General features: G+C 46.9%; 3 protein-coding genes across 4 annotated transcripts in view; 2 read left to right on the top strand and 1 right to left on the bottom strand.

The window, feature by feature from the left end:
- The first annotated feature begins 696 nt into the window (after positions 1–696).
- On the top strand, positions 697–9,739 carry TM7SF3 (transmembrane 7 superfamily member 3). Its single transcript, XM_077266877.1, has 12 exons — positions 697–1,017; positions 4,566–4,720; positions 4,947–5,097; positions 5,210–5,330; positions 5,406–5,577; positions 6,027–6,204; positions 6,297–6,383; positions 6,476–6,556; positions 6,731–6,883; positions 7,407–7,504; positions 8,203–8,365; positions 8,591–9,739. The coding sequence occupies exons 1-12, from the start codon at positions 954–956 to the stop codon at positions 8,851–8,853; spliced, it is 1,686 nt and encodes a 561-aa protein (XP_077122992.1). The 5' UTR covers positions 697–953; the 3' UTR covers positions 8,854–9,739.
- A 2,928-nt stretch (positions 9,740–12,667) lies between these two features.
- On the bottom strand, positions 12,668–19,543 carry FGFR1OP2 (FGFR1 oncogene partner 2). Its single transcript, XM_077266876.1, has 6 exons — positions 19,412–19,543; positions 17,848–17,986; positions 16,548–16,665; positions 16,314–16,456; positions 13,892–14,005; positions 12,668–13,820 (listed from the first exon to the last, which is right to left on the bottom strand). Exons 2-6 carry the CDS (start codon positions 17,980–17,982, stop codon positions 13,683–13,685), a joined length of 648 nt encoding a protein of 215 aa, XP_077122991.1. The 5' UTR covers positions 17,983–17,986; positions 19,412–19,543; the 3' UTR covers positions 12,668–13,682.
- Positions 19,530–25,167, top strand: part of INTS13 (integrator complex subunit 13) — a 21,946-nt gene continuing 16,308 nt past the window's right edge. Inside the window, exons 1-3 of one of the 2 annotated variants that reach the window (XM_077266875.1) lie at positions 19,530–19,771; positions 21,588–21,820; positions 22,550–22,624. In XM_077266875.1, coding sequence (XP_077122990.1) covers positions 21,596–21,820; positions 22,550–22,624 — 300 coding nt within the window. In that variant the 5' untranslated portion in view covers positions 19,530–19,771; positions 21,588–21,595. The remainder of the gene's footprint in view (positions 19,772–21,587; positions 21,821–22,549; positions 22,625–25,167) is intronic. The other variant, XM_077266874.1, reaches the window with a different exon arrangement.

Raw genomic sequence — 25,167 nt, 5'->3', positions numbered from 1 at the left:
CCGTGGTCCAGCCTATAGCTTACCTCTTCATAAAAGCTGATGAGATTGGTTTGACAGGAGCGATTCCTCATAAACCTATGCTGACATGGAGAGTTATTCTCTTTAACGAATCTGTGGCCCCACAATGTGGGATGAAAGGTCAAAATACAGCCAGTCTGACCCTTCTTTGAGGGTAGACACATATACTAGAGTAAAAAATTGCACAAAAGCCATCCCACCGCGTCAAGGTAACTCTGATCCATGTTCTGTTCCATGAGGTGAATATTCGTCATGAGATGGCGGGTGTACGGCGCGGGCTCGGGAGCTGCGGCTGCTGCTGTTTAACCACAGTCGTTATCCCGGTGGGGCGTCCGTTACACAGGCTATCCCCTCATGGAGTGACGATGGGTTGCTATGGTAAACGGGGACCTAGCGAAGACTCCGCCATCTTCATGCTACTGTGGTCAACACAATTCATGTTCTAAAAAAGCGATCACAATGTCGAAAAGACCCCAAAATAAATAGTGCAACAAGCCCTGACCCAGCTCCAGAGACTGAAGACCACACAAAGGTGGAAAGGCCAGAAAACAACCAATTAAAAAGCAGCTTTCAACTTCCACTAGATAACATGAAAGCCACAATCTTATTGGTTGTCCTGGGTAACCACGCCTGCTTCCTGTGCAGCTATTGGGTGTCCCCTGATGCTATATATGGGTTATTATAGACTAGGAGAGATCACAGCACTGCACTTATCGCCAGATGCTACCGCCTTACTGCACACCGGAAGTGTGCTGTGCACCGAGCTGAACGACCCGGAAGCTGCGTTCCATCGACCGGAAGTTGACTGCGCTTTGTCTTTATTGTCGCAGCTGTTGCAGTGAGGAGGCGGGGCCGGAAGTGCGATCCAGTCGGGGTTGGTTTGGTGTCTGGGTGATGTGAGGCAGTGTGGGCTGCAGCCAGCACAGAGCGGCGACATGCGGGGCAGCTGGACGATCACCGCGCTGGTGCTGCTGGGAGTCTGCTGCGCGGCCTCCGCCGGTAAGAGAACTCTGAGCCTGATGTATCCTCCTCACCCCATTATACCGGGGTCTGTACCGCCCCCCCCCCCCCCCCCATTATACCGGGGTCTGTACCCCCCCCATTATACCGGGGTCTGTACCGCCCCCCCCCCCATTATACCGGGGTCTGTGTGCTTCCCTATCCCCATTATACCTGTGTGCTTCCCTTCCTCCCCCCATTATACCGCTGCCTGTGTGCTTCCTCTCCCCCCCCCCCACTGTACCTGTGCTTCCCCTCCTCCCCCTCCATTGTACCTGTGTGCTTCCCCTCCTCCCCCCTCCATTGTACCTGTGTGCTTCCCCTCCTTCCCCCCCCCATTATAACTGTGCTCTTCCCCCCCATTATAACTGTGCTCTTCCCCCCCCCATTATAACTGTGCTCTTCCCCCCCCCATTATAACTGTGCTCTTCCCCCCCATTATAACTGTGCTCTTCCCCCCCCATTATAACTGTGCTCTTCCCCCCCCATTATAACTGTGCTCTTCCCCCCCCATTATAACTGTGCTCTTCCCCCCCCATTATAACTGTGCTCTTCCCCCCCATTATAACTGTGCTCTTCCCCCCCATTATAACTGTGCTCTTCCCCCCCATTATAACTGTGCTCTTCCCCCCCATTATAACTGCGCTTTCCCTCCTCCCCCCATTATACCTGTGCACTTTCCCTCCTCCCCCCATTATACCTGTGCGCTCCCCCCCCCCATTATACCTGTGCACTTCCCCTTCTACCCCCTATTATACCGGTGCCTGTGCGCTCACCCCCCCCCCCCCATTATAACTGGGCGCTTCCCCTCCTCCTCGCCTCCATTATACCTGTGCCCTTCCCCTCCTCCCCCCCCCCCATTATACCTGTGCACTTCCCCTTCTACCCCCTATTATACCGGTGCCTGTGCGCTTCCCTCCCCCCCCCCATTATAACTGGGCGCTTCCCCTCCTCCTCCCCTCCATTATACCTGGGCGCTTCCCCTCCCCCCATTATACCTGTGTTCTTCCCCCTCCTCCCTCCCTTTATACCGGGACCTCTGTGCTCCTCTCCCACTTAACCAGTATCCCAAAATAACAAGTTATTCCGTCTCCGTGACACACAAAATAACTTGCTGACCTTTGAGGGTCCGACCACTAGAAATCCCAGGAACAGGACTCCGATCTGCAGTCTAGTCCTGACGGTGGAGGAGCGGAGTGTGGCTCTGCCGGGCGCGTGCACGTGGCTCTGCCGGGCGCGTGCGCGTGGCTCTGCCGGGCGCGTGCGCGTGGCTCTGCCGGGCGCGTGCGCGTGGCTCTGCCGTGCGCGTGGCTCTGCCGGGCGCGTGGCTCTGCCGGGCGCGTGTCGCCCAGTGTCTGCTCTGTGTACGGACGATGAATGGAGTGGGGGGTTCAGGGAATTCCAGTGTTCGCTATCATTTGTGCCTCCTTATTTCAGGGGGTCTTTTTTTCTGTAGGAGGTGGGGGGTCTCCGCTTGCCTTGGCTGCCTGGGTGGAGGGCGACTTCTCTCGTTGGATCGCTCTCCCTTTCCTCTCCATACAGCAGCTTTGTCGGCCTCTGGTCACGCATTTCGCGCCCGGTCACAGCCCCGTCATGTGTTTTGCTCCGAGCTGTTCCTCGTGTCCTCCCTGACTCCCAGGGTCCGTCCACTCTACACCGCACATAAATTCGAGGAGGAGGATGTCGCTCGTGCGTCCATTTTCAGGTGTATTTATCATGTTAAAGGGCCGGCTACGATGTTCCCACTTAAATTATTCACAGCAGTGAAAATTCCCAAACTCGTTTTTCGTTTCTTCCATCGTGTGTCGGTGGCCGCCCCTCATCGTCGGCCATCAGGATGAATACAATGAGGTTATAGTGAGCGACAAGGATGTCGTATCTTGCCTGTCGGGGTTTTCCAACCTTCTTAATGTCTGGGAAACTCCAGGAAATTAATTCCTGTCTTGGGGAACCCCTCGAACAAGAGAAATGTAAACATGCGAGTATTTTACAATCAGCGCCCCCCCCCCCCCCTAAATACTCAAAGCCCCAAAATTACCCCCCCCCCATCCCTGTGATTGAGGCCTCAGATGACTTAATTTAGACCATGAATTCAGCCCATTAAGAAATGTGGACCCCAGAGTGCATTATCCATCCAATCAGTGGGTGATCGGTGTAATGGTTTCCTTAGGTAATCGGCATTGAGAAGACAACACTGAATTCCTAGATGGCGCATTATACTAACGGAATATCCAGCCTTCCCCGCACAACTTCCCTTTTCAAATGTCTTCTCACAACTTCTGCAGCTTCATCGACCTTAAGGTCTAATTTTACTCCAGTGTTTTCCTCTTGTCAACAAAATTGCGGGTTCTGTGTTTTCTTGGAAATTTCTTTTCTTACATAGAAAGTCAAATAACCTAAATATTATGTAATGTGATCACTATGGGCATCATAGGATTAGGACACTGAAAATATACTTTAATACTGCTCTTATGTACAAGAATATAACTACTATAATACTGCCCCTGTGTACAAGAATATAACTACTATAATACTGCCCCTATGTACAAAAATATAACTACTATAATACTGCCCCCTATGTACAAGAATATAACTACTATAATACTGCTCCTATGTACAAGAATATAACTAATATAATACTGCTCCTATGTACAAGAATATAACTACTATAATACTGCTCCTATGTACAAGAATATAACTACTATAATACTGCCCCTATGTACAAGAATATAACTACTATAATACTGCCCCTATATACAAGTATATAACTACTATAATACTGCCCCCTATGTACAAGAATATAACTACTATAATACTGCCCCTATATACAAGAATATAACTACTATAATACTGCCCCTATATACAAGAATATAACTACTATAATACTGCCCCTATATACAAGAATATAACTACTATAATACTGCTCCTATGTACAGGAATATAACTACTATAATACTGCCCCTATGTACAAGAATATAACTACTATAATACTGCCCCCTATGTACAGGAATATAACTATTATAATACTGCCCCTATATACAGGAATATAACTACTATAATACTGCCCCTATATACAAGAATATAACTACTATAATACTGCCCCTATGTAGAAGAATATAACTACTATAATACCGCCTATGTACAAAAATATAACTGCTATAATACTGCCCCTATATACAAGAATATAACTACTATAATACTGCCTATGTACAAGAATATAACTACTATAATACTGCCCCCTATGTACAAGAATATAACAACTATAATACTGCTCCTATGTAGAAGGATATAACTACTATAATACTGCCCCCATGTACAAGAATATAACTACTATAATACTGCCCCTATATACAAGACTATAACTACTATAATACTGCCCCTATGTACAAGAATATAACTACTATAATACTGCCCCCTATGTACAGGAATATAACTACTATAATACTGCCCCTATATACAAGAATATAACTACTATAATACTGCCCTAACAGATTTTTTTTTTTTAATGAATTGATCTTTTTATAATTGCTGCTGTCTTTTATTTCCAGGACTTGCAGAAGTGTCAGTGGGAAGGTTTGTGGACATTACACTTAATCATTCATCCCCCACGGAGTTTGTTCTACACAACATTCCCAGCAATGTCTCCTTCATCCTATTCCAAGTGCACAGTCAGTATGCGAACATGACGCTGTCTGTCAGCAAGGTGAGTATCCCCCATGACTTATCACTTTCTCCAGAGCTGCGCTCACTATTCTGCTGGTGCAGTCACTGTGTACATACATTACATTACTGATCCTGAGTTACATCCTGTATTATACCCCAGAGCTGCACTCACTATTCTGCTGGTGCAGTCACTGTGTACATTACTTATCCTGCACTATACTCCAGAGCTGCGCTCACTGTACTTATCCTCCCTCTTTCTCTCTTAGGTTCCGACCATTAATGCCTCTGAGACGGGCAGTGACGCCGGCCTCCTTAGCGTCCTCGCCCCCAGCCAGACCTCGTGCTCCTGGTACCTGGACACGTCCTCCCCGGCTCTACTGCTGGCATCGGCCATCACAGTGTCGTACTCCGAGCGAGGTACGGACCTGTCTGACTCCTACTTCTTTGGGTCACATCTTGTAGGAGATGGCTTGGCGGCCATATTGGTTGCCACTCTGCTTTCCTAGACGTAACCCTTTCCTGTCTGCAGACCCGATCCCCGGCGCCTGTAACCTGGAGTTCAGTTTGGACATTGACCCGAACGTGCGCCTGCAGTACAACCTGTACGAGACGGTGATTGTGTTCGCTCCGGCTAACTTGGGCCACGCCAGGTACGGGTCATATTGGCTTCCTAGAAAGGAGGGTGGGCATCAGTCAGGGTGATACCATGTGATTCTCCCCTGTAGAGCGGCACAGCCTCCGCTCTGCGATGTCCAGACGGGCCAGGACTCCCGGTTTCGCCTCCAGTACGACATCTACCAGTACTTCCTGCCGGAGAACAATCTGAATGACTCCGTGCTGCTGGCGCATCTGCAGAGGATGTCCATGGTGCCGCAGATCTCCGCCAACGGGGTCAAGGTAAGAGGTTGCTGAGGAGTCACACACTGAGCGTTACATAGTGGTAGGGGGAAGGGTCTCCCCGCAGCACTGAGTATTTCAGGGTAGGGGGTAGTGTTGACATTGTTATCCCTTGTGGCCTAGGGCAGAGAAGGGGGTTAGTGTTGGTGTCCCTGGTGGTCTATAGTAGAGATGTTCTCTAGTGGGGAGAAGGGGTTTGCTTTGGCATCCCTGGTGGTCTAGGGCGGAGAAGGAGTTGGCGTCGGCATCCCTTGTGGTCTAGGGCGGAGAAGGAGTTGGCGTCGGCATCCCTGGTGGTCTAGAGCAGGAGTTGGCGTCGGCATCCCTGGTGGTCTAGTGCAGAGAAGTTGGTGTCGGCATCCCTGGTGGTCTAGTGCAGAGACAGGTTTTGCGTCCCACGGCAGACACTGCTGAATCCTTCTGATGGGGCTCCTCTGTTATGTTCCCAGCTGGCCACTCTGACCTCCAGTGAGAGAACCACCATGTCCTTCTCCTCGGTCCCCGGACAAGGAGTCATCTACAACGTGGTGGTCCGTGATCCCGTCCTGAACACGTCGGCCGCCTATGTGCCCGTCCACACGTACGCCTGCAACTTCACAGCCGCCATGGACAGCTGCGCCACCCTGGGTAAGGGAGAGCGCGGGGCGGTCAGTAGGACGTGGATGTGCCCACGTTACAATCCGAGCCCTCACCATTATAATATTCTCATTCCTCTGCAGGTAAAGTGTCCACCAAAGTCTTCTTCACGTTCTGCGCCGTCTTCGGCCTCCTCATCTGCTTCTTCGGCCACCGCAGTCTTAAGCTCGGTGAGTCCTCCGCTGTGTCCTGCACCCATCCCCCGTGTGTCGGAGGCCTCCGCTCCCCGAGGACAGTCATCATCTCTGCCTTTTCTCCCCAGGCTTCTTCTGTATGGGGTTTATAATCTTCGGATTCTTCATGTTCCTCCTCCTCACAAGCGTCACACATCTCAACCACGACGGTGAGCCTTAGTGTTTTCAGGACGTAGATGTCGGCCATGTTCCTCCTGGCAGACAGTGTGTGTTGGGATCTTTCTCGCCATCCCTGTCACTGATGAGGGACTAGTCTACATCCGTGGAGTCTGACACTGTCCAGCGTCGGAGCCTTCATCCGCTGCCATTTTTTCTCTCCGCAGCTCGTCTGTTGCTGACGGCGCTGGCCGGGGTGATCGGGGGGATCCTGCTGGCCGGTTACTGGTGGAGATTCGGCTGCATTTACCTCTGTATAATGTTAGTGGGGTTGGTGCTGGGATTCCTGGTGTCGTCCATTGTGTTCTTCACCCCAATAGGTAAAGTATCAAGTCTTACAACTGAATTAATAATGAAAATAACCTTCCGTTTCGAGTATGCAGCATCCAGGCAGATCTATGTGTCTCCATAGTTACAGACTACAATCACCCTTGTGTAGTCTGATCCTGCAGCCATATGTAGGTTAACGGGGAACAGCGTGACACACAGCCGCAGGATGGGACCATGTGAGGTGTGTAACCATGGAGACATAGTCCTGCGTGGGAGCTGCGTGCGCAAAACGAGACATTTTGAAATCAACACTGTATCAAAGCAATACAGAGGCTGCTGACCGTACACAAGCTTCAGAAGCTTTTATGCATGTAAGTTGGGGGTGGAGACGCTCCTTAACCCTACGTAGTCAGCAGCGGTCTCCATCTGTGGCATATGAACTGTACACTGATGTGCCGCAGGGTCAGACCTGTCAATCACTCAGCAGCCCCGCCCACATCCAGCTGCTCACATTGTAAACAGTACTTATTCCTGTCTTGAAACATTCCTTTTAACTTTGTGTCCTTCCCGCAGGCGAATATTCCTCCTTCCGGAACGACACCATATTCTGGTTGACATTCGCCTGTATCGCCCTGATGGTGCCGGCGTTTCTGCTCCCCTTCCCAAAAACGGTGAGTGTTATGAGGACCAGATCCCTTTAAATAAACTCATACATTGCCACGTTCTGCGCTGCCCGACCCTGGGCGTGAGGGAAGCCGGACCACGAGAGTTGCTGCTGCTGCCGCCGTCATGTGAGATCATCCGCGTGTTGCACAATTAACAGTTTCTCGTGGCTAACGGTTCGGCACTCACATGACGATACATGGGATCACTGCGCCACCTTGTGGCCGAATCCAGTTGTGCAATACAAAGATTTTCTCAATTTTCTACATTAAGTGTCAGACAAGTCACATGTCAGTGGAAATCATGTGAAAAGGGTGTAAACCAACCCCGGCTATAAAAGGAGAACTCCCATTTAAAATATGATCAGCTGCGATCTGCCGTGTAATCTGTCAGTAAATGTTCAGTTTCCCTGCAGCACCCCCGCAGGTGAAATGAAGTATTACACTTTTGCCATTGATAACTATGGTGAGTTCCTCCCCAGGGTGAGAGACGCTCTTGGTTATAGATATTTGAGGTAGACCCACCCAATCTCGGCACAAAATATGAGACCGTTTTTGCCTTGGAGCTGCATACACAAAACGGGATAAGACAAGAGTTGTATAAATAAAATTTCTTTTATATTCATATTTATTTGGATGTAATATAGTTGAATAAGTATACACGCCCCGTTGTGGGTACTGATGGGATTTCTGTCCTCTCCCGACAGCTGAACATCCTGAGCTGCGGTGCGGTCGGCTCCTATGCGGTGGTGCTGGCGATTGACAGTTATGTGTACACCAGTCTCAGCTACATCACATTAAATGTCCTGAAGAGGGCGCTAAGCAGGGACTTCAGCGCGGCCTACAGCAGCGTGCCGTTCCAGAGAAACGGTAAGTGACGTCGCATTCGACCACGCGGAGTGGGGGGGGTGTATGGGGGTCACAACTGCCCTTTGATCCTGTGTTGAACGTTTGGTTCCTACATCGTTTCCCCTGTAGCTTCCCCTGCTGACACCACGAGGAGTCAGTCCAGGACGGACACAATCCCCCCACCCCCCCAAATTATATGGAAACTCTTTGCAGCCCTAATGTCTTTCTCTCTCGTCTCCTCCGCAGACTTCATCATCATGGCGGTGTGGGTGATCCTCGCAGTCTGCGGCATCCTCACCCAGCTCTACCGGGAGAGGGAGCGTCCTGCGTTCCCCCCGACCCCCTACGTGGTGTGGAAACGGCGGCGGGAGCGGCGGATCACCAACATCCTGGATCCCAGTCACCACATGCCGCCCCTGAAGGATCGGATCTGGGCCAGCCTGGCGGAGTTCAGAGATTACTTCCGCCAGCCTCCGTCGCGGGGGGAGAGGACGCCCCTGCTGCTATAGCCGAAGGCTGGACTTGTCACAGTCGCAGGGCGCCGCCTGCTCAGACGTGTTTACATAGGACTGCACGGGGGCAGGACTCAGTATTAAGCGGCGGCGTTTTCCCACTGACTACTGACGCCATTAGCTGCTTTATACGATATCTCAGTGTTTATGGTGTTTTTAGAGGGGTTCTCCCCAGAAATCTGATTACTAAAGCCGCACATGATGGCGGAAAGCTCCGGGTGAGCAGCGCTCCTGCTGTGTCCGCTCAATGCCAGGAAGCCGGGCTAAAGGCCTGAAGATCCGCCGGTGGCCGGGTCCTGGCATTCCTTCTCCCATCCTGCTTTATTAATCAGATTTGTTTATTCCTACAAGTGGAGTTCCCCTTTAAATAACGCCAGATGGTTGTAATTTCACAGACATTCCTCCAGTATTGCACACTTTTTTTTTCTTTGAGAGCTTTTATACCACAGCGGTGACTCAAACACTATGGCGGTGCTATTCCACTTTTTGTTTATTTAAAGGGGTCCTCCGGAAGTTTATAGAAATGATCAGATTAAATACCTGTGTCTAATGGACGTTAGAGAATGGCCGTTATTAGCTGAATAATTGCAAACCACAAGTCCCAGCATGCGCTAACAGCCTGGGGCATGGCTTGGAGTTGTGATTTTTGCAGCAGCCAGAGGTTGCAGACCGCCGCTCTTCTGTTACGGGGGTCTCCGGAGTATTTCTGCCCCCCATCGCCTCTGTTACCCGCCTTATACCACTATCGTGGACGCTTCTCTCAGGGCTCGCTCCGCACTCCCCTCCCCCATAATAACCGCGTCTCTTCTGTGTATTTTCATATTCTGAATTTTTTTTGTAAGTAAAGTTATTCACCGATAAAAATAAAATATTACTAAATGTGTCATTTCCAGAAATAAAGGGTCACTCTATTTTTTAATTGAAGGCACCTTGTTACCTAAAAAAAAATTAAAAACCGTAATTCCACCTCTGAAAATAAGAGCCGATTCTGGCAATGTGACACTTACTGGGCTGCTTGTTGTAGTTTCGATAAAATCCCTGTTTTCTCTGTTGTAGCAGGGAGCTGTGTGTAACTCCGCCCACACCACTGATTGGCCACTTCCTCTACAGTGTCAACAAGCTGCCAATCAGTAGTGGGGGGTGGGGTCACATAGCTGGACTACTGTGCATGTGACACCTAGTCCTACAGTGATAATTTCCTGCTAATAAAACAATTCATTTTATTAAAACTACAGCACGCAGCCTAATAAGTGACACATCCCTGGATTCACCTGCAAACTGTAAAGCAACGCTGGGGAGTGGATACTGATATTTTGGTGAATGAAACTAACTTTATTAAACATGTACTGTAAATACTATAATCCACAAACAAAAAATGAACTGGCTGTGTCCGTGTGAGCTTAAGTGTATAATCGGGTCACATAGATCTAATGGCCAGCGATTACTGGGTGAGAGGAGGAGAGCAGAGCTGTGATTCATGGCATACACCACTCTGCATCTTTCCCAGGCCTTGTAATCGGTACATCCACTGCTCTGCACCCATCACAGGTATCTGAGAATAATGCCTCAGTATATGGAGTGTTTATGACCAACTGCAGCTCTCCTCTCACAGCACTGACTCTGGGAAGGAGCGCAGTGTTCAGTTATTACATATAGTACAGAGCAAAAGTTTGGACACACCTCATTTAAAGATTTTTCTGTATTTTCATGACTATGAGAATTGTACATTCACACTGAAGGCATCAAAACTATGAATTAACACATGTGGAATTATATACTTAATTTCAGTTGTTTCACACTTTTTTGTTATGTCTTATATTCTAGGTTCTTCAGAGTAGCCACCTTTTGCTTTGATGACTGCTTTGCACACACTTGGCATTCTCTTGATGAGCTTCAAGAGGTAGTCATCGGGAATGGTTTTCCAACAATCTTGAAGGAGTTCCCAGAGATGCTTAGCACTTGTTGGCCCTTTTGCCTTCACTCTGCGGTCCAGCTCACCCCAAACCATCTCGATTGGTTCAGGTCTGGTGACTGTGGAGGCCAGGTCATCTGGCGTAGCACCCCATCACTGTCCTTCTTGGTCAAATAGCCCTTACACAGCCTGGAGGTGTGTTTGGGGTCATTGTCCTGTTGAAAAATAAATGATGGTCCAACTAAACGCAAACCGGATGGAATAGCATGCCGCTGCAAGATGCTGTGGTAGCCATGCTGGTTCAGTATGCCTTCAATTTTGAATAAATCCCCAACAGTGTCACCAGCAAAGCCCCCCCACACCATCACACCTCCTCCTCCATGCTTCACGGTGGGAACCAGGCATGTAGAGTCCATCCGTTCACCTTTTCTGCGTCGCACAAAGACACGGTGGTTGGAACCAAAGATCTCAAATTTGGACTTGTCAGACCAAAGCACAGATTTCCACTGGTCTAATGTCCATTCCTTGTGTTCTTTAGCCTAAACAAGTCTCTTCTGCTTGTTGCCTGTCCTTAGCAGTGGATTCCTAGCAGCTATTTTACCATGAAGGCCTGCTGCACAAAGTCTCCTCTTAACAGTTGTTGTAGAGATGTGTCTGCTGCTAGAACTTTGTGTGGCATTGACCTGGTCTCTAATCTGAGCTGCTGTTAACCTGCGATTTCTGAGGCTGGTGACTCGGATAAACTTATCCTCAGAAGCAGAGGTGACTCTTGGTCTTCCTTTCCTGGGGCGGTCCTCATGTGAGCCAGTTTCTTTGTAGCTCTTGATGGTTTTTGCCACTGCACTTGGGGACACTTTCAACGTTTTCCCAATTTTTCGGACTGACCTTCATTTCTTAAAGTAATGATGGCCACTCGTTTTTCTTTACTTAGAATTTGTATTATGGCAAGAAAAAAAGCAGCTAACAGTCTATTCAGTAGGACTATCAGCTGTGTATCCACCAGACTTCTGTACAACACAACTGATGGTCCCAACCCCATTAAGGCTATGTGCACACGCTGCAGACTGGTGTGCGGATTTTTCCGCACTGATTTTGATAAATCCGCAGGGCAAAAACACTGCGTTTTTCCTGCGGTTTTTGTGCAGATTCTACTGCGGTTTTACACCTGCGATTTTCTATTATGGAGCAGATGTAAAACCGCTGCGGAATCAGCACAAAGAATTGAGATGCTGCAAAAAATAAACCGCAGCATGGGCACAGCAGTTTTTATTTGCCATAGGTTAACATGGTACTGTACACAGCTCTGCACTTGTAATCAGAGATAAGACACAGCAGTTGATGTAATAACATGCGGCTCTCCTTCCTCCCGAAACAGTCAATGCTGTGAGAGGAGAGGTGCAGAATGCTGTATCACTCAGCATTGATGCCAGACACACAGCTTAGCTCTGTTCTCTTCCCAAGTCACACAGACCTCACTGTCAAAACCTAATAAGTGAAAAGCAGAGCTGTGTGACGCTACAAACACCTCTGTATCTATCCCCGACACGGCTCTCACTGTCGAAACCTAGCGTGACAAGTGCCCGGAGAAGAGCAGAGCTGTGTGATACTACAGTTTTTGTTTTTATCTCAAACGCAGCTGTTTTTTTTACCGAGGCCACACATCTTACTGCTGGAAGTAGAGCAACTGTGTTAGGGATAAAAAATAAAACAGTTTGTCATGACGCATAGCTCTCTTCACTTGTAATCATAAGGTTTCAACAGTGAGGTCTGTGTGACCTGGGGAAGAAAGCAGAGCAGTGAGATGTGTGTGACCGTATCACACTTCTAAAATGAGTTGCAATACCAGACCCGACCATAGAGAGGAGTGGCGCTTTTCTAAGAGGAGGAAAACAGCAGAGAACCATGTAAATATATATTTAATGTATGAGCTCCACAGTGAATGTCTGTACAATACAGGCAGGTCATACAACAGGAATAACGACCACAAATCAACCATACAAACACATCCGACAATATTTAATGGGAGGAGGGTACCAAGAATAATGCCAAAACATACCCCACCTCCAAAAATATATACATATTCTCTCTAAAGTGGTCCTCCGCTGAGAGTAAATAATTGCTACTGGATCAGATATCTTAATAATATGGTGCTGAAACCTGATAGTAAGTATCCAGTTGATCTGCAGCACCCCCACAGGATGAATGAAGTCTTACACAGACGTCATTCATGTCAAAAGGCTACCTGTTGTCCAGAGAAACGCATTGCAGAACAGTTCTGCTTAAAGGACCTCATAGTTATAGGTTTTCTAACCTGGACACATCCCTTTAAAACTAATTTGGTATATACATTACAAGGAAAGTTGCGTGACGTCCAGTATCGCGTTGTTCACCCAGCTTTCTTCCCAAAACAGCGCCACCCCTGTTCAATGGTTGTGTCTAGAATTGCAGCAATGCTGTAATACCAGAGACATCCTGTGGGCTAAGGTGGCAGCCATGTATATCTAATCCTGAACAACCCCTATAAAAATAAAGACTCGGAAAAATGGAAACCATCTCTATGTACAAGAAATATGGGACATGCAATCACTAAGGTAACTGTACGACGGTCGAGGAATGTGACTGAGAAATGTCCGTCCACACAATAAAAAAAAAATATATAATCGTCATAGACATCACCTACAAAAATAGCACTTCAGGGTTTTCAAGTCTTCAGAGTAAAATATTAGATTTCTCTACAATGCCCTATAAATTAATGGTGCCAGTAGTAAAATAACATCTCCCCCCAGGCAGCGGTAATATTTACAATACGCGGGTAGTCTCTGAGCTGATGAAAGGTCAGTTCTCCGGTGTACCACTAGGGGGCAGGAGAGTCAGTCTGTAATCCGGATCCTCTGATTGGTTGCCTTCCGGACGCTCAGCTTTTCCTTAAGTTGTGATCGTTGCTGTGGACTAAGACGGAGAGAGACGGATTTTCCTGCGCCTCCTCTTTCCTTAAGCTGAGGAACGACTCCCGAGTGATCTGCAGGATTTCCCGCAGTCCCCTGTTCTCTTGCTGCCGAGAAAGGAAAAAAATAAATAAAATAACTTACATCATCGTTATTAACAGAAAGATCCGCAGCTCACCTCCAACTTCAGGATCCGGTCACAGTCGCCATTACCAAACTGATCGTCTATCTCAATGGCGCGTTTCATCACAGCCGTCATCTCCGAGATCTTATCCATGTGATCCTGTAACTCCTGATAACAACCAACAGGGGGCAGTATTATAGTAGTTATATTCCTACACATAGGAGCAGTATTATATTAGTTATATTCTTGTACATAGGGGCAGTATTATAGTAGTTATATTCTTGTACATAGGGGGCAGTATTATAGTAGTTATATTCTTGTACATAGTGGCAGTATTATAGTAGTTATATTCTTGTACATAGGAGCAGTATTATAGTAGTTATATTCTTGTACATAGGAGCAGTATTATAGTAGTTATATTCTTGTACATAGGAGCAGTATTATAGTAGTTATATTCTTGTACATAGGAGCAGTATTATAGTAGTTATATTCTTGTACATAGGGGCAGTATTATAGTAGTTATATTCCTGTACATAGGAGCAGTATTATAGTAGTTATATTCTTGTACATAGGAGCAGTATTATAGTAGTTATATTCTTGTACATAGGGGCAGTATTATAGTAGTTATATTCTTGTACATAGGAGCAGTATTATAGTAGTTATATTCTTGTACATAGGGGCAGTATTATAGTAGTTATATTCTTGTACATAGGAGCAGTATTATAGTAGTTATATTCTTGTACATAGGAGCAGTATTATAGTAGTTATATTCTTGTACATAGGGGCAGTATTATAGTAGTTATATTCTTGTACATAGGGGCAGTATTATAGTAGTTATATTCTTGTACATAGGGGGCAGTATTATAGTAGTTATATTCTTGTACATAGTGGCAGTATTATAGTAGTTATATTCTTGTACATAGGAGCAGTATTATAGTAGTTATATTCTTGTACATAGGAGCAGTATTATAGTAGTTATATTCTTGTACATAGGGGCAGTATTATAGTAGTTATATTCTTGTACATAGGAGCAGTATTATAGTAGTTATATTCTTGTACATAGGGGCAGTATTATAGTAGTTATATTCTTGTACATAGGAGCAGTATTATAGTAGTTATATTCTTGTACATAGGGGCAGTATTATAGTAGTTATATTCTTGTACATAGGAGCAGTATTATAGTAGTTATATTCTTGTACATAGGGGCAGTATTATAGTAGTTATATTCTTGTACATAGGAGCAGTATTATAGTAGTTATATTCTTGTACATAGGGGCAGTATTATAGTAGTTATATTCTTGTACATAGGAGCAGTATTATAGTAGTTATATTCTTGTACATAGGAGCAGTATTATAGTAGTTATATTCTTGTACATAGGGGCAGTATTATAGTAGTTATATTCTTGTACATAGGAGCAGTATTATAGTAGTTATATTCTTGTACATAGGGGCAGTATTATAGTAGTTATATTCTTGTACATAGGGGCGGTATTATAGTAGTTATATTCTTGTACATAGGAGCAGTATTATAGTAGTTATATTCTTGTACATAGGAGCAGTATTATAGTAGTTATATTCTTGTACATAGGAGCAGTATTATAGTAGTTATATTCTTGTACATAGGAGCAGTATTATAGTAGTTATATTCTGGTACATAGGGGCAGTATTATAGTAGTTATATTCTTGTACATAGGAGCAGTATTATAGTAGTTATATTCTTGTACATAGGGGCAGTATTATAGTAGTTATATTCTTGTACATAGGGGCAGTATTATAGTAGTTATATTCTTGTACATAGGAGCAGTATTATAGTAGTTATATTCTGGTACATAGGGGCAGTATTATAGTAGTTATATTCTTGTACATAGGGGCAGTATTATAGTAGTTATATTCTTGTACATAGGAGCAGTATTATAGTAGTTATATTCTGGTACATAGGGGCAGTATTATAGTAGTTATAATCTTGTACATAGGGGCAGTATTATAGTAGTTATATTCCTATACATAGAGGAAGTATTATAGTAGTTATATTCTTGTACATAGGGGCAGTATTATAGTAGTTATATTCTTGTATATAGGAGCAGTATTATAGTAGTTATATTCTTGTACATAGGGGGCAGTATTATAGTAGTTATATTCTTGTACATAGGGGCAGTATTATAGTAGTTATATTCTTGTACATAGGGGCAGTATTATAGTAGTTATATTCTTGTATATAGGAGCAGTATTATAGTAGTTATATTCTTGTACATAGGGGCAGTATTATAGTAGTTATATTCTTGTACATAGGGGGCAGTATTATAGTAGTTATATTCTTGTATATAGGGGCAGTATTATAGTAGTTATATTCTTGTACATAGGGGGCAGTATTATAGTAGTTATATTCTTGTACATAGGGGCAGTATTTTAGTAGTTATATTCTTGTACATAGGAGCAGTATTATAGTAGGATTGTTCTCTGGAGGAGCAGTAATTACCTTGGAATGTTGATCCTTTAGTTTGATGATGATCCCTGGGTCGTCCTTTTTGCTCGCCATGAGTAAGCGGAACATCTGCTCTCTGTATTTGCTCATGATCAGTTCCAGCGCAGACTGATGTTCCTCCAGCGATGAGCGCAGCTCTGTGAGGAGGAGACAGGAGAGATCACACATCTTCTTGGTCCTTAGTGATCATTTCCTTTTCTCGCAGAATATTTTCGCTTCCTCACTGACCTTTGTTCTCCTGCTGCAGCTCCCGGATCTGCCTGTTCTCCTGCTGTATTCCCAGCACCAGTGTGGACCGCGGCCGATGTCTCGCCACCTCGTTCAGCTCCTGGATCTCGTCCTGATACTGGAACCAAAGAAGTCACATTACTCATCACGGGGTCGGGGGTCTCCGTCCTATAAACTTCTCATAGTGTTTACATGATGGGGACATTAGAGAGCAATACTGTATCAGACGATCGCAGCTTCATGTCTCCTAAGGGAACTAACAAGCTCAGTGAAAAATTAAAAAATTATATATAATTTTTTTTTTTTTTATAAATGCAAAAGTTCAAATCAACCCTTTAAAAAAAAAAAAAAAAAATACACGAATGTCATGACCATGTTCAGAAAACATTATCTATCAAATTATTTCTATACCATATTTATTAAATTTATTTTTATTAATTTATTTATATATTATATCATTATTAATGCATATATTATCATATATATTATACATATATTTATATATTATATTATATTTATCATTCTTATATTTTATTATAATTACATTTTATTATATCGTTATTATATTTATATTGTTATTATATATTATATTATTTTGTATCATTATTATATACATAAAATTCTTATATTATCATTATTGATATATTATTATATTATCAGAACTTTATATTTTGAGCCATCAAAATATAAAAAATAATTAACTTGATCAGTCAACACCGTGAGCGGGAAAAAAAAATTCAAGAACGCTGAAATGACATTTTTTCGGTCTCTGCAATTCCCCCAAGATGCTGTAACCAGACATCAAAACGTCTCATCTGTCGTAAGATGGCATCAATAAAAACATTGTCTCGTCTATCAAAAAATAAGATGTCACCCGGCTCCATCAAGGAGAGAATGAAAACGTTACGGGTCTTGGAAAATGGCGTCACAACTAAAAAAAAATGTTGTTTTTTTTTGCAAATTTCTGATTTTTTTCAGCAGTAAAATAATGAAAATACTGGGACATGTTGGGCATCGCCGTCATTGTACTGATGAGGAGAATCGCACTGCAATTACATTTTTGTCACAAAATCTACACCGTAAAAACACTTTTTTACAAACAAAAATTGTCAGTATTGTGGCTTTTTTTGTTACAATTTCTACCACCAGTAAAATGAATGATGTCAAAATCCAGCTCGTCCCGCCAAAAAGAAGCCTCGCCCGTCTGTATGGACGAAAACATAACGACGTAATGGCTCTGGGTGATCGGTGTACGTGGTCGGAGCCCCCCGTTATGTGACCGCGTCTGTGGCCCCCAGACCTGCTTCATGGCCTCCACCCGCTTGTTGAGGACGGTGGTCTGCTCGATGAGGGACTCGGCCGCGCTGTCATGTTCCCGCAATCGCTCCACCAGCAACTTGGCGTCAGACAAAACCTTCTCGATGGTGCAAGTCATAATCCTGGAGGGAGAAAAGGGGCGTCAGCTCAGACACGGGCAGAGATACCGGGGCGTCAGCTCACACACGGGCACAGATACCGGGGCGTCACCTCACACACGGGCACAGACACCGGGGCGTCAGCTCACACACGGGCACAGATACCGGGGCGTCAGCTCACACACGGGCACAGATACTGGGGCGTCAGCTCAGACACGGGCAGAGATACCGGGGCGTCAGCTCACACACGGGCAGAGATACCGGGGCGTCAGCTCACACACGGGCACAGACAGCGGGGCGTCAGCTCACACACGGGCACAGACAGCGGGGCGTCAGCTCACACACGGGCACAGACACCGGGGCGTCAGCTCACACACGGGCACAGACACCGGGGCGTCAGCTCACACACGGGCACAGATACCGGGGCGTCACCTCACACACGGGCACAGATACCGGGGCGTCACCTCACACACGGGCACAGACACCGGGGCGTCAGCTCACACACGGGCACAGACACCGGGGCGTCAGCTCACACACGGGCACAGACACCGGGGCGTCAGCTCACACACGGGCACAGATACCGGGGAGTCAGCTCACACACGGGCACAGACACCGGGGCGTCACCTCACACACGGGCACAGACACCGGGGCGTCACCTCACACACGGGCACAGACACCGGGGCGTCACCTCACACACGGGCACAGACACCGGGGCGTCACCTCACACACGGGCACAGATACCGGGGAGTCAGCTCACACACGGGCACAGATACCGGGGCGTCAGCTCACACACGGGCACAGATACCGGGGCGTCAGCTCACACACGGGCACAGATACCGGGGAGTCAGCTCACACACGGGCACAGATACCGGGGAGTCAGCTCACACACGGGCACAGATACCGGGGCGTCAGCTCACACACGGGCACAGACACCGGGGCGTCAGCTCAGACACGGGCACAGATACCGGGGAGTCAGCTCAGACACGGGCACAGATACCGGGGCGTCAGCTCACACACGGGCACAGACACCGGGGAGTCAGCTCAGACACGGGCACAGACACCGGGGCGTCAGCTCACACACGGGCACAGACACCGGGGCGTCAGCTCAGACACGGGCACAGACACCGGGGCGTCAGCTCAGACACGGGCACAGATACCGGGGCGTCAGCTCACACACGGGCACAGACACCGGGGCGTCAGCTCAGACACGGGCACAGATACCGGGGCGTCAGCTCAAACACGGGCACAGATACTGGGGCGTCAGCTCACACACGGGCACAGACACTGATATATTGTGGTGTCAGCTGTGGACATGAAAAGGTTACTGGGGTCAATCAGGAGGGACAGACGCCAGGACTGTGTAACGGGGGACACAATACAGAACCCCGGGTTGACCAGTCATGTACACGGTAGTATCGTCCCCTCCCCCTCTATTCCCGCCCCTATTACCGTTCCGCCGTCTCCCGCGCTCACATCCGGTCCGCTGTCACACAATGACTCCGTCTGACGTCATCATCCGGCGCCGCTGTCAGCAGAACGGAAGCCAACAGCGAACTGAAACTGCGCCTGCGCAGCGCGATATACACCAGTGACGTAATGCCATGTACGGCAGACGGACTGACCCAAAAAGGAGGAAACCGCGAAGGCGCCATTTATGGAGGAGCTCGCCGACCCCGGCCTGTGAGAGTGCAGAGTGCGGGGGTCTCCGGGCCGCTGTCACTGCTGGAGCAGGAGGTGGGACATGACGGCTAGAAGGACGCCCCCTCTCTGCGCCCCGTGATACAGCCGCCTCCCGCAGGCTTACAGCAGGTGATGACGACCTGTCACATTGTTGCGGATGATACTTTGTGTTGTTTTCTATTTTGATACGTTTTGTTGCAATTTTGGGATATTTGTTGCAGGTTACAGATGTGATGGTGGTTTCCATGGTGATAAGCGCGTGCCCGGCTCCCCCACTCCCCTCGCCTTTCTCCCCTTTTCCCTTTGCCCTGCTCCCCTTTTCCCCCTGCTCCCCCTTTTCCCCCTGCTCCCCTTTTCCCCCTGCTCCCCTTTTCCCCCTGCTCCCCTTTTCCCTCTGCTCCCCCTTTTCCCTCTGCTCCCCTTTTCCCTCTGCTCCCCTTTTCCCTCTGCTCCCCCTTTTCCCTCTGCTCCCCTTTTCCCTCTGCTCCCCTTTTCCCCCTGCTCCCCTTTTCCCCCTGCTCCCCTTTTCCCCCTGCTCCCCTTGTCCTGCTCCCCTGCTCCCCTTGTCCTGCTCCCCTGGTCCTGCTCCCCTTGTCCTGCTCCCCTGCTCCCCTTGTCCTGCTCCCCTGCTCCCCTTGTCCTGCTCCCCTTCTCCCCTTGTCCTGCTTCCCTTCTCCCCTTTTCCCCCTGCCTCCCCTTTTCCCCTTTTCCCCGCGCCATGCTCCCCTTCTCCCCTGTTTCCAGCTCCCCTTCTCCCCGTGATTGTGAATTACACTTAGATCGATGTGGTTTTAGGAATTTTTTTTGTTGTTGTTGATATTTGCCCCGGTGCCATCACGAGACCGCCGCCATCTGCTGCTCGTACCCCCGATAGACACCATTATCTATCTATATCGCTCAATATTCTCTTCTCCGAGTGTCCATACTCTGAGGGGGAGCTTGTTAAGGGGTTAAAAACCCATAAAGACAGAAATGTTGATCTTGGGGACCCCCCACTCTAATCCCTTAAAGGGACAGCTGCACTCAGGAGGTCCCTCATGCCTCTAGGTTAGACCCCCTTCTCTGAGTCTCCATCCGCTGCCACTAGAATGTGTCTCGTCTCCTTGGCTGCGGCCCCCCACGCGCTGAGCCCGGGTCATCTCCCCCTATGGGATGCGTAGGAGACCAGGTACCGTCCCAGGGACCCCCATGGAGGTTGAGGGGTCCCTTAGAGAGGAGCAGTTTGGTTGGCGCTGACAGTCCTGTCCTTAATGGCGACTGGTCTTCTCGTCCGGTATCTGGGTCACCGCTGACACTTTCCAGGTCCGGTGATGGGGTCACAGAGCTGAGTAAGCGTCCGGCGCTCCGCAAGCTACAGAGGACCGAACCCGAGTCTTCCTCCATTCACCTCTATGGGAATTTCCTCTCCTCTATTTTGCTATTTTTTTATTTTTTGTATTTCAATATTTTGTGTTTTTTATTTTTTGCAATTTTGTTTCTTAAATTCATGTATTTTGGGCTAAAAGGTATTTTTGCAATTTTGTTGCATTAAAAAAAAATGTTGCATCATGTGACTTCTAGGAGTTAACTGGGAATCCGTCAGTGAGCGTACTCTTGACAGTCTGACAATTTGTAACGCTTTTTTCTTCCGTCTTTTCTGAGCAGATTTTATGACGTCAATGCCTGTAAATGCGACAGGATGCGACATTTGTGATGAAACCTTATCGTAAAAATGATTTTTAGGCCTAAATACGTTCATAAAAAATCGTCCCTTCCGCCCCTTTAAGAAACGTTTCTATTATGCGCACAGGGCCAGGCACTGCTGATCTGTGGGCCGCTCCTGTTCTGGTGCCCACCAGGACTTCACCAGTTCCCTTGAGCCTGGATGTTGATCTTCAGATCTCCGGGACCCCCATCTGCCATCATGTCCCCTGACACTTGTAGATGAAACCTTTTTCTTTCCTAGGGGACAAGATGAAGATGTATTCCGAGTCGCACAAGACGGTGTTTGTGGTGGACCGCTGCCCCTACATGGCCGAATCCTGCCGGCAGCACGTGGAGTTCGATATGCTGACGAAAAACCGCACCCAAGGGATCATCCCGCTGGCGCCCATCTCGAAGTCCCTGTGGACCTGTGCGGTGGAGGCGTCTATGGAGTATTGCAGGATCATGTACGACATCTTCCCCTTCAAGAAGCTGGTGAGGATCCTCCTCTGGGTGTAACATTGGGGGTTTCCTCGGTGCCCTCGTTGTGGACGCTCCACTCCTCTTGCTCTATTTATTAGTAGAGATGGTGGGAATCGACTTGCAGGACCGGGACCACCGACCATGTCAAGGATCCCGGAAAATCTCCTCCTACCTGACGGTTTCCACAGCTCCTTGCCTGATTAGCCGGCCTGGCACCAGAGAGGAGCCGCCAATACTGTCAGGCAGGAGGAGGTTCTCTGGGATCCCTGACGTGGCCGGTGGTCCCGGTCCTGCTCTGACTCTTTATTAGGATCATAGAGACCAATCAAACGTCATCCCTTACCCATAAGTTGGATACGTTACTGATCGCTAAGGTCCCGACTTCCACTTCAGTCATTCTGTATGGAAGTGGCGGAGGCTGCGCCAGATATGGACAGGAGGGATCAGCTGATTGATCCCATGTCCTGTGTGTAGGCGAGGACTCTGAGAAACACTGGAGGCAGCGGTGAATCAGGGGCGTCCAATGCTTTTTCCACCGGGTCTCGGCTCTCTAGGACCCTCCGTCCTCCAACACAGTCACAAAAAGCAACTAATAATAATGGGCAATCCGCTAAAGAGACGTGAAAACCTTAAATGAGTCATGCAGCGCGCTCACCGACAACATCAGCTCCTCTCCAGAAGGGGCAGCAAGGGAAGCGAAAGGAGAGAGGGATAATGACCCCTGTCCTCTGTCACATACAGGTGAACTTCATCGTCAGCGATTCCTGTTCCCGGATATTAAACTCCTGGAGTCAAGAAGATCAGAGCCTGCAGGAGGTGAGGACGCGGCTCCGCCTGATGGCACCATTACTCCAGATAGAAATGTGGTATAGTTGTTCTGATTCGCTAGGTCTCTTTACTCACGTGCAGGCATTGTGGGACCTTAGGTATCCATGGTTATCACCACCAGCAACTAGCTAACTTTTTCAGTGGTCGTAACCATGGATCCCTAAGGTAAAGAGACATAGTGAATCATAAGAACTATACCACACTTCTAATATGACTTATTTGCCAATATTGTTATTATTACACCTACAGATTGGGATAGGATCTTGGAGATGGGAATACCCCTTTAAAAATACATTATTTTTATAATGTGTCATTATTACTAATAATGAAAAAAATACATATATATATATATATATATATATATATATATATATATATATATATACAGTGGGGCAAAAAAGTATTTAGTCATTCAGCAATAGTGCAAGTTCCACCACTTAAAAAGATGAGAGGCGTCTGTAATTTACATCATAGGTAGACCTCAACTATGGGAGACAAACTGAGAAAAAAAAATCCAGAAAATCACATTGTCTGTTTTTTTATCATTTTATTTGCATATTATGGTGGAAAATAAGTATTTGGTCAGAAACAAACAATCAAGATTTCTGGCTCTCACAGACCTGTAACTTCTTCTTTCAGAGTCTCCTCTTTCCTCCACTCATTACCTGTAGTAATGGCACCTGTTTAAACTTGTTATCAGTATAAAAAGACACCTGTGCACACCCTCAAACAGTCTGACTCCAAACTCCACAATGGTAAAGACCAAAGAGCTGTCAAAGGACACCAGAAACAAAATTGTAGCCCTGCACCAGGCTGGGAAGACTGAATCTGCAATAGCCAACCAGCTTGGAGTGAAGAAATCAACAGTGGGAGCAATAATTAGAAAATGGAAGACATTCAAGACCACTGATAATCTCCCTCGATCTGGGGCTCCACGCAAAATCCCACCCCGTGGGGTCAGAATGATCACAAGAACGGTGAGCAAAAATCCCAGAACCACGCGGGGGGATCTAGTGAATGAACTGCAGAGAGCTGGGACCAATGTAACAAGGCCTACCATAAGTAACACACTACGCCACCATGGACTCAGATCCTGCAGTGCCAGACGTGTCCCACTGCTTAAGCCAGTACATGTCCGGGCCCGTCTGAAGTTTGCTAGAGAGCATTTGGATGATCCAGAGGAGTTTTGGGAGAATGTCCTATGGTCTGATGAAACCAAACTGGAACTGTTTGGTAGAAACACAACTTGTCGTGTTTGGAGGAAAAAGAATACTGAGTTGCATCGATCAAACACCATACCTACTGTAAAGCATGGTGGTGGAAACATCATGCTTCGGGGCTGTTTCTCTGCAAAGGGGCCAGGACGACTGATCCGGGTACATGAAAGAATGAATGGGGCCATGTATCGTGAGATTTTGAGTGCAAACCTCCTTCCATCAGCAAGGGCATTGAAGATGAAACGTGGCTGGGTCTTTCAACATGACAATGATCCAAAGCACACCGCCAGGGCAACGAAGGAGTGGCTTCGTAAGAAGCATTTCAAGGTCCTGGAGTGGCCTAGCCAGTCTCCAGATCTCAACCCTATAGAAAACCTTTGGAGGGAGTTGAAAGTCCGTGTTGCCAAGCGAAAAGCCAAAAACATCACTGCTCTAGAGGAGATCTGCATGGAGGAATGGGCCAACATACCAACAACAGTGTGTGGCAACCTTGTGAAGACTTACAGAAAACGTTTGACCTCTGTCATTGCCAACAAAGGATATTTTACAAAGTATTGAGATGAAATTTTGTTTCTGACCAAATACTTATTTTCCACCATAATATGCAAATAAAATGATAAAAAAACAGACAATGTGATTTTCTGGATTTTTTTGTCTCAGTTTGTCTCCCATAGTTGAGGTCTACCTATGATGTAAATTACAGACGCCTCTCATCTTTTTAAGTGGTGGAACTTGCACTATTGCTGAATGACTAAATACTTTTTTGCCCCACTGTATATATATATATATATATATATATATATATATATATATATATATATATATATATATAATAATAATTATATATACTAGATGGTGTCCCGATTCTGACGCATCGGGTATTCTAGAATATGCATGTCATATGCATGTCCACGTAGTATATTGCCCAGCCACGTAGTATATTGCCCAGCCACGTAGTATATTGCCCAGCGACGTAGTATATTGCCCAGCCACGTAGTATATTGCCCAGCCACGTAGTATATTGCCCAGCGACGTAGTATACAGCACAGACACTTAGTATACTGCCCAGTCACGTAGTATATTGGCCAGTCATGTAGTATATTGCCCAGCCACGTATTTAACAGGTTAAAAAAGACTTAAAATAAAAAATAAACATATACTCACCTTCCGAGGGCCCCTTGTAGTCCTGTCACCTGTGTGCGGTGCACGCGGCAGCTTCCGGGCCCAGGGTTGGTATGAGCGCAGGACCTGTGATGACGTCGCGGTCACATGACCGTGACGTCATGGCAGGTCCTTCTCGCATACCATCCTTGC

Source organism: Ranitomeya variabilis, chromosome 5 (assembly GCF_051348905.1).
Source record: "Ranitomeya variabilis isolate aRanVar5 chromosome 5, aRanVar5.hap1, whole genome shotgun sequence".
In the NCBI taxonomy this organism is placed as follows: Eukaryota; Metazoa; Chordata; class Amphibia; order Anura; family Dendrobatidae; genus Ranitomeya; species Ranitomeya variabilis.
This window is presented reverse-complemented; position numbering and strand designations above follow the sequence as displayed.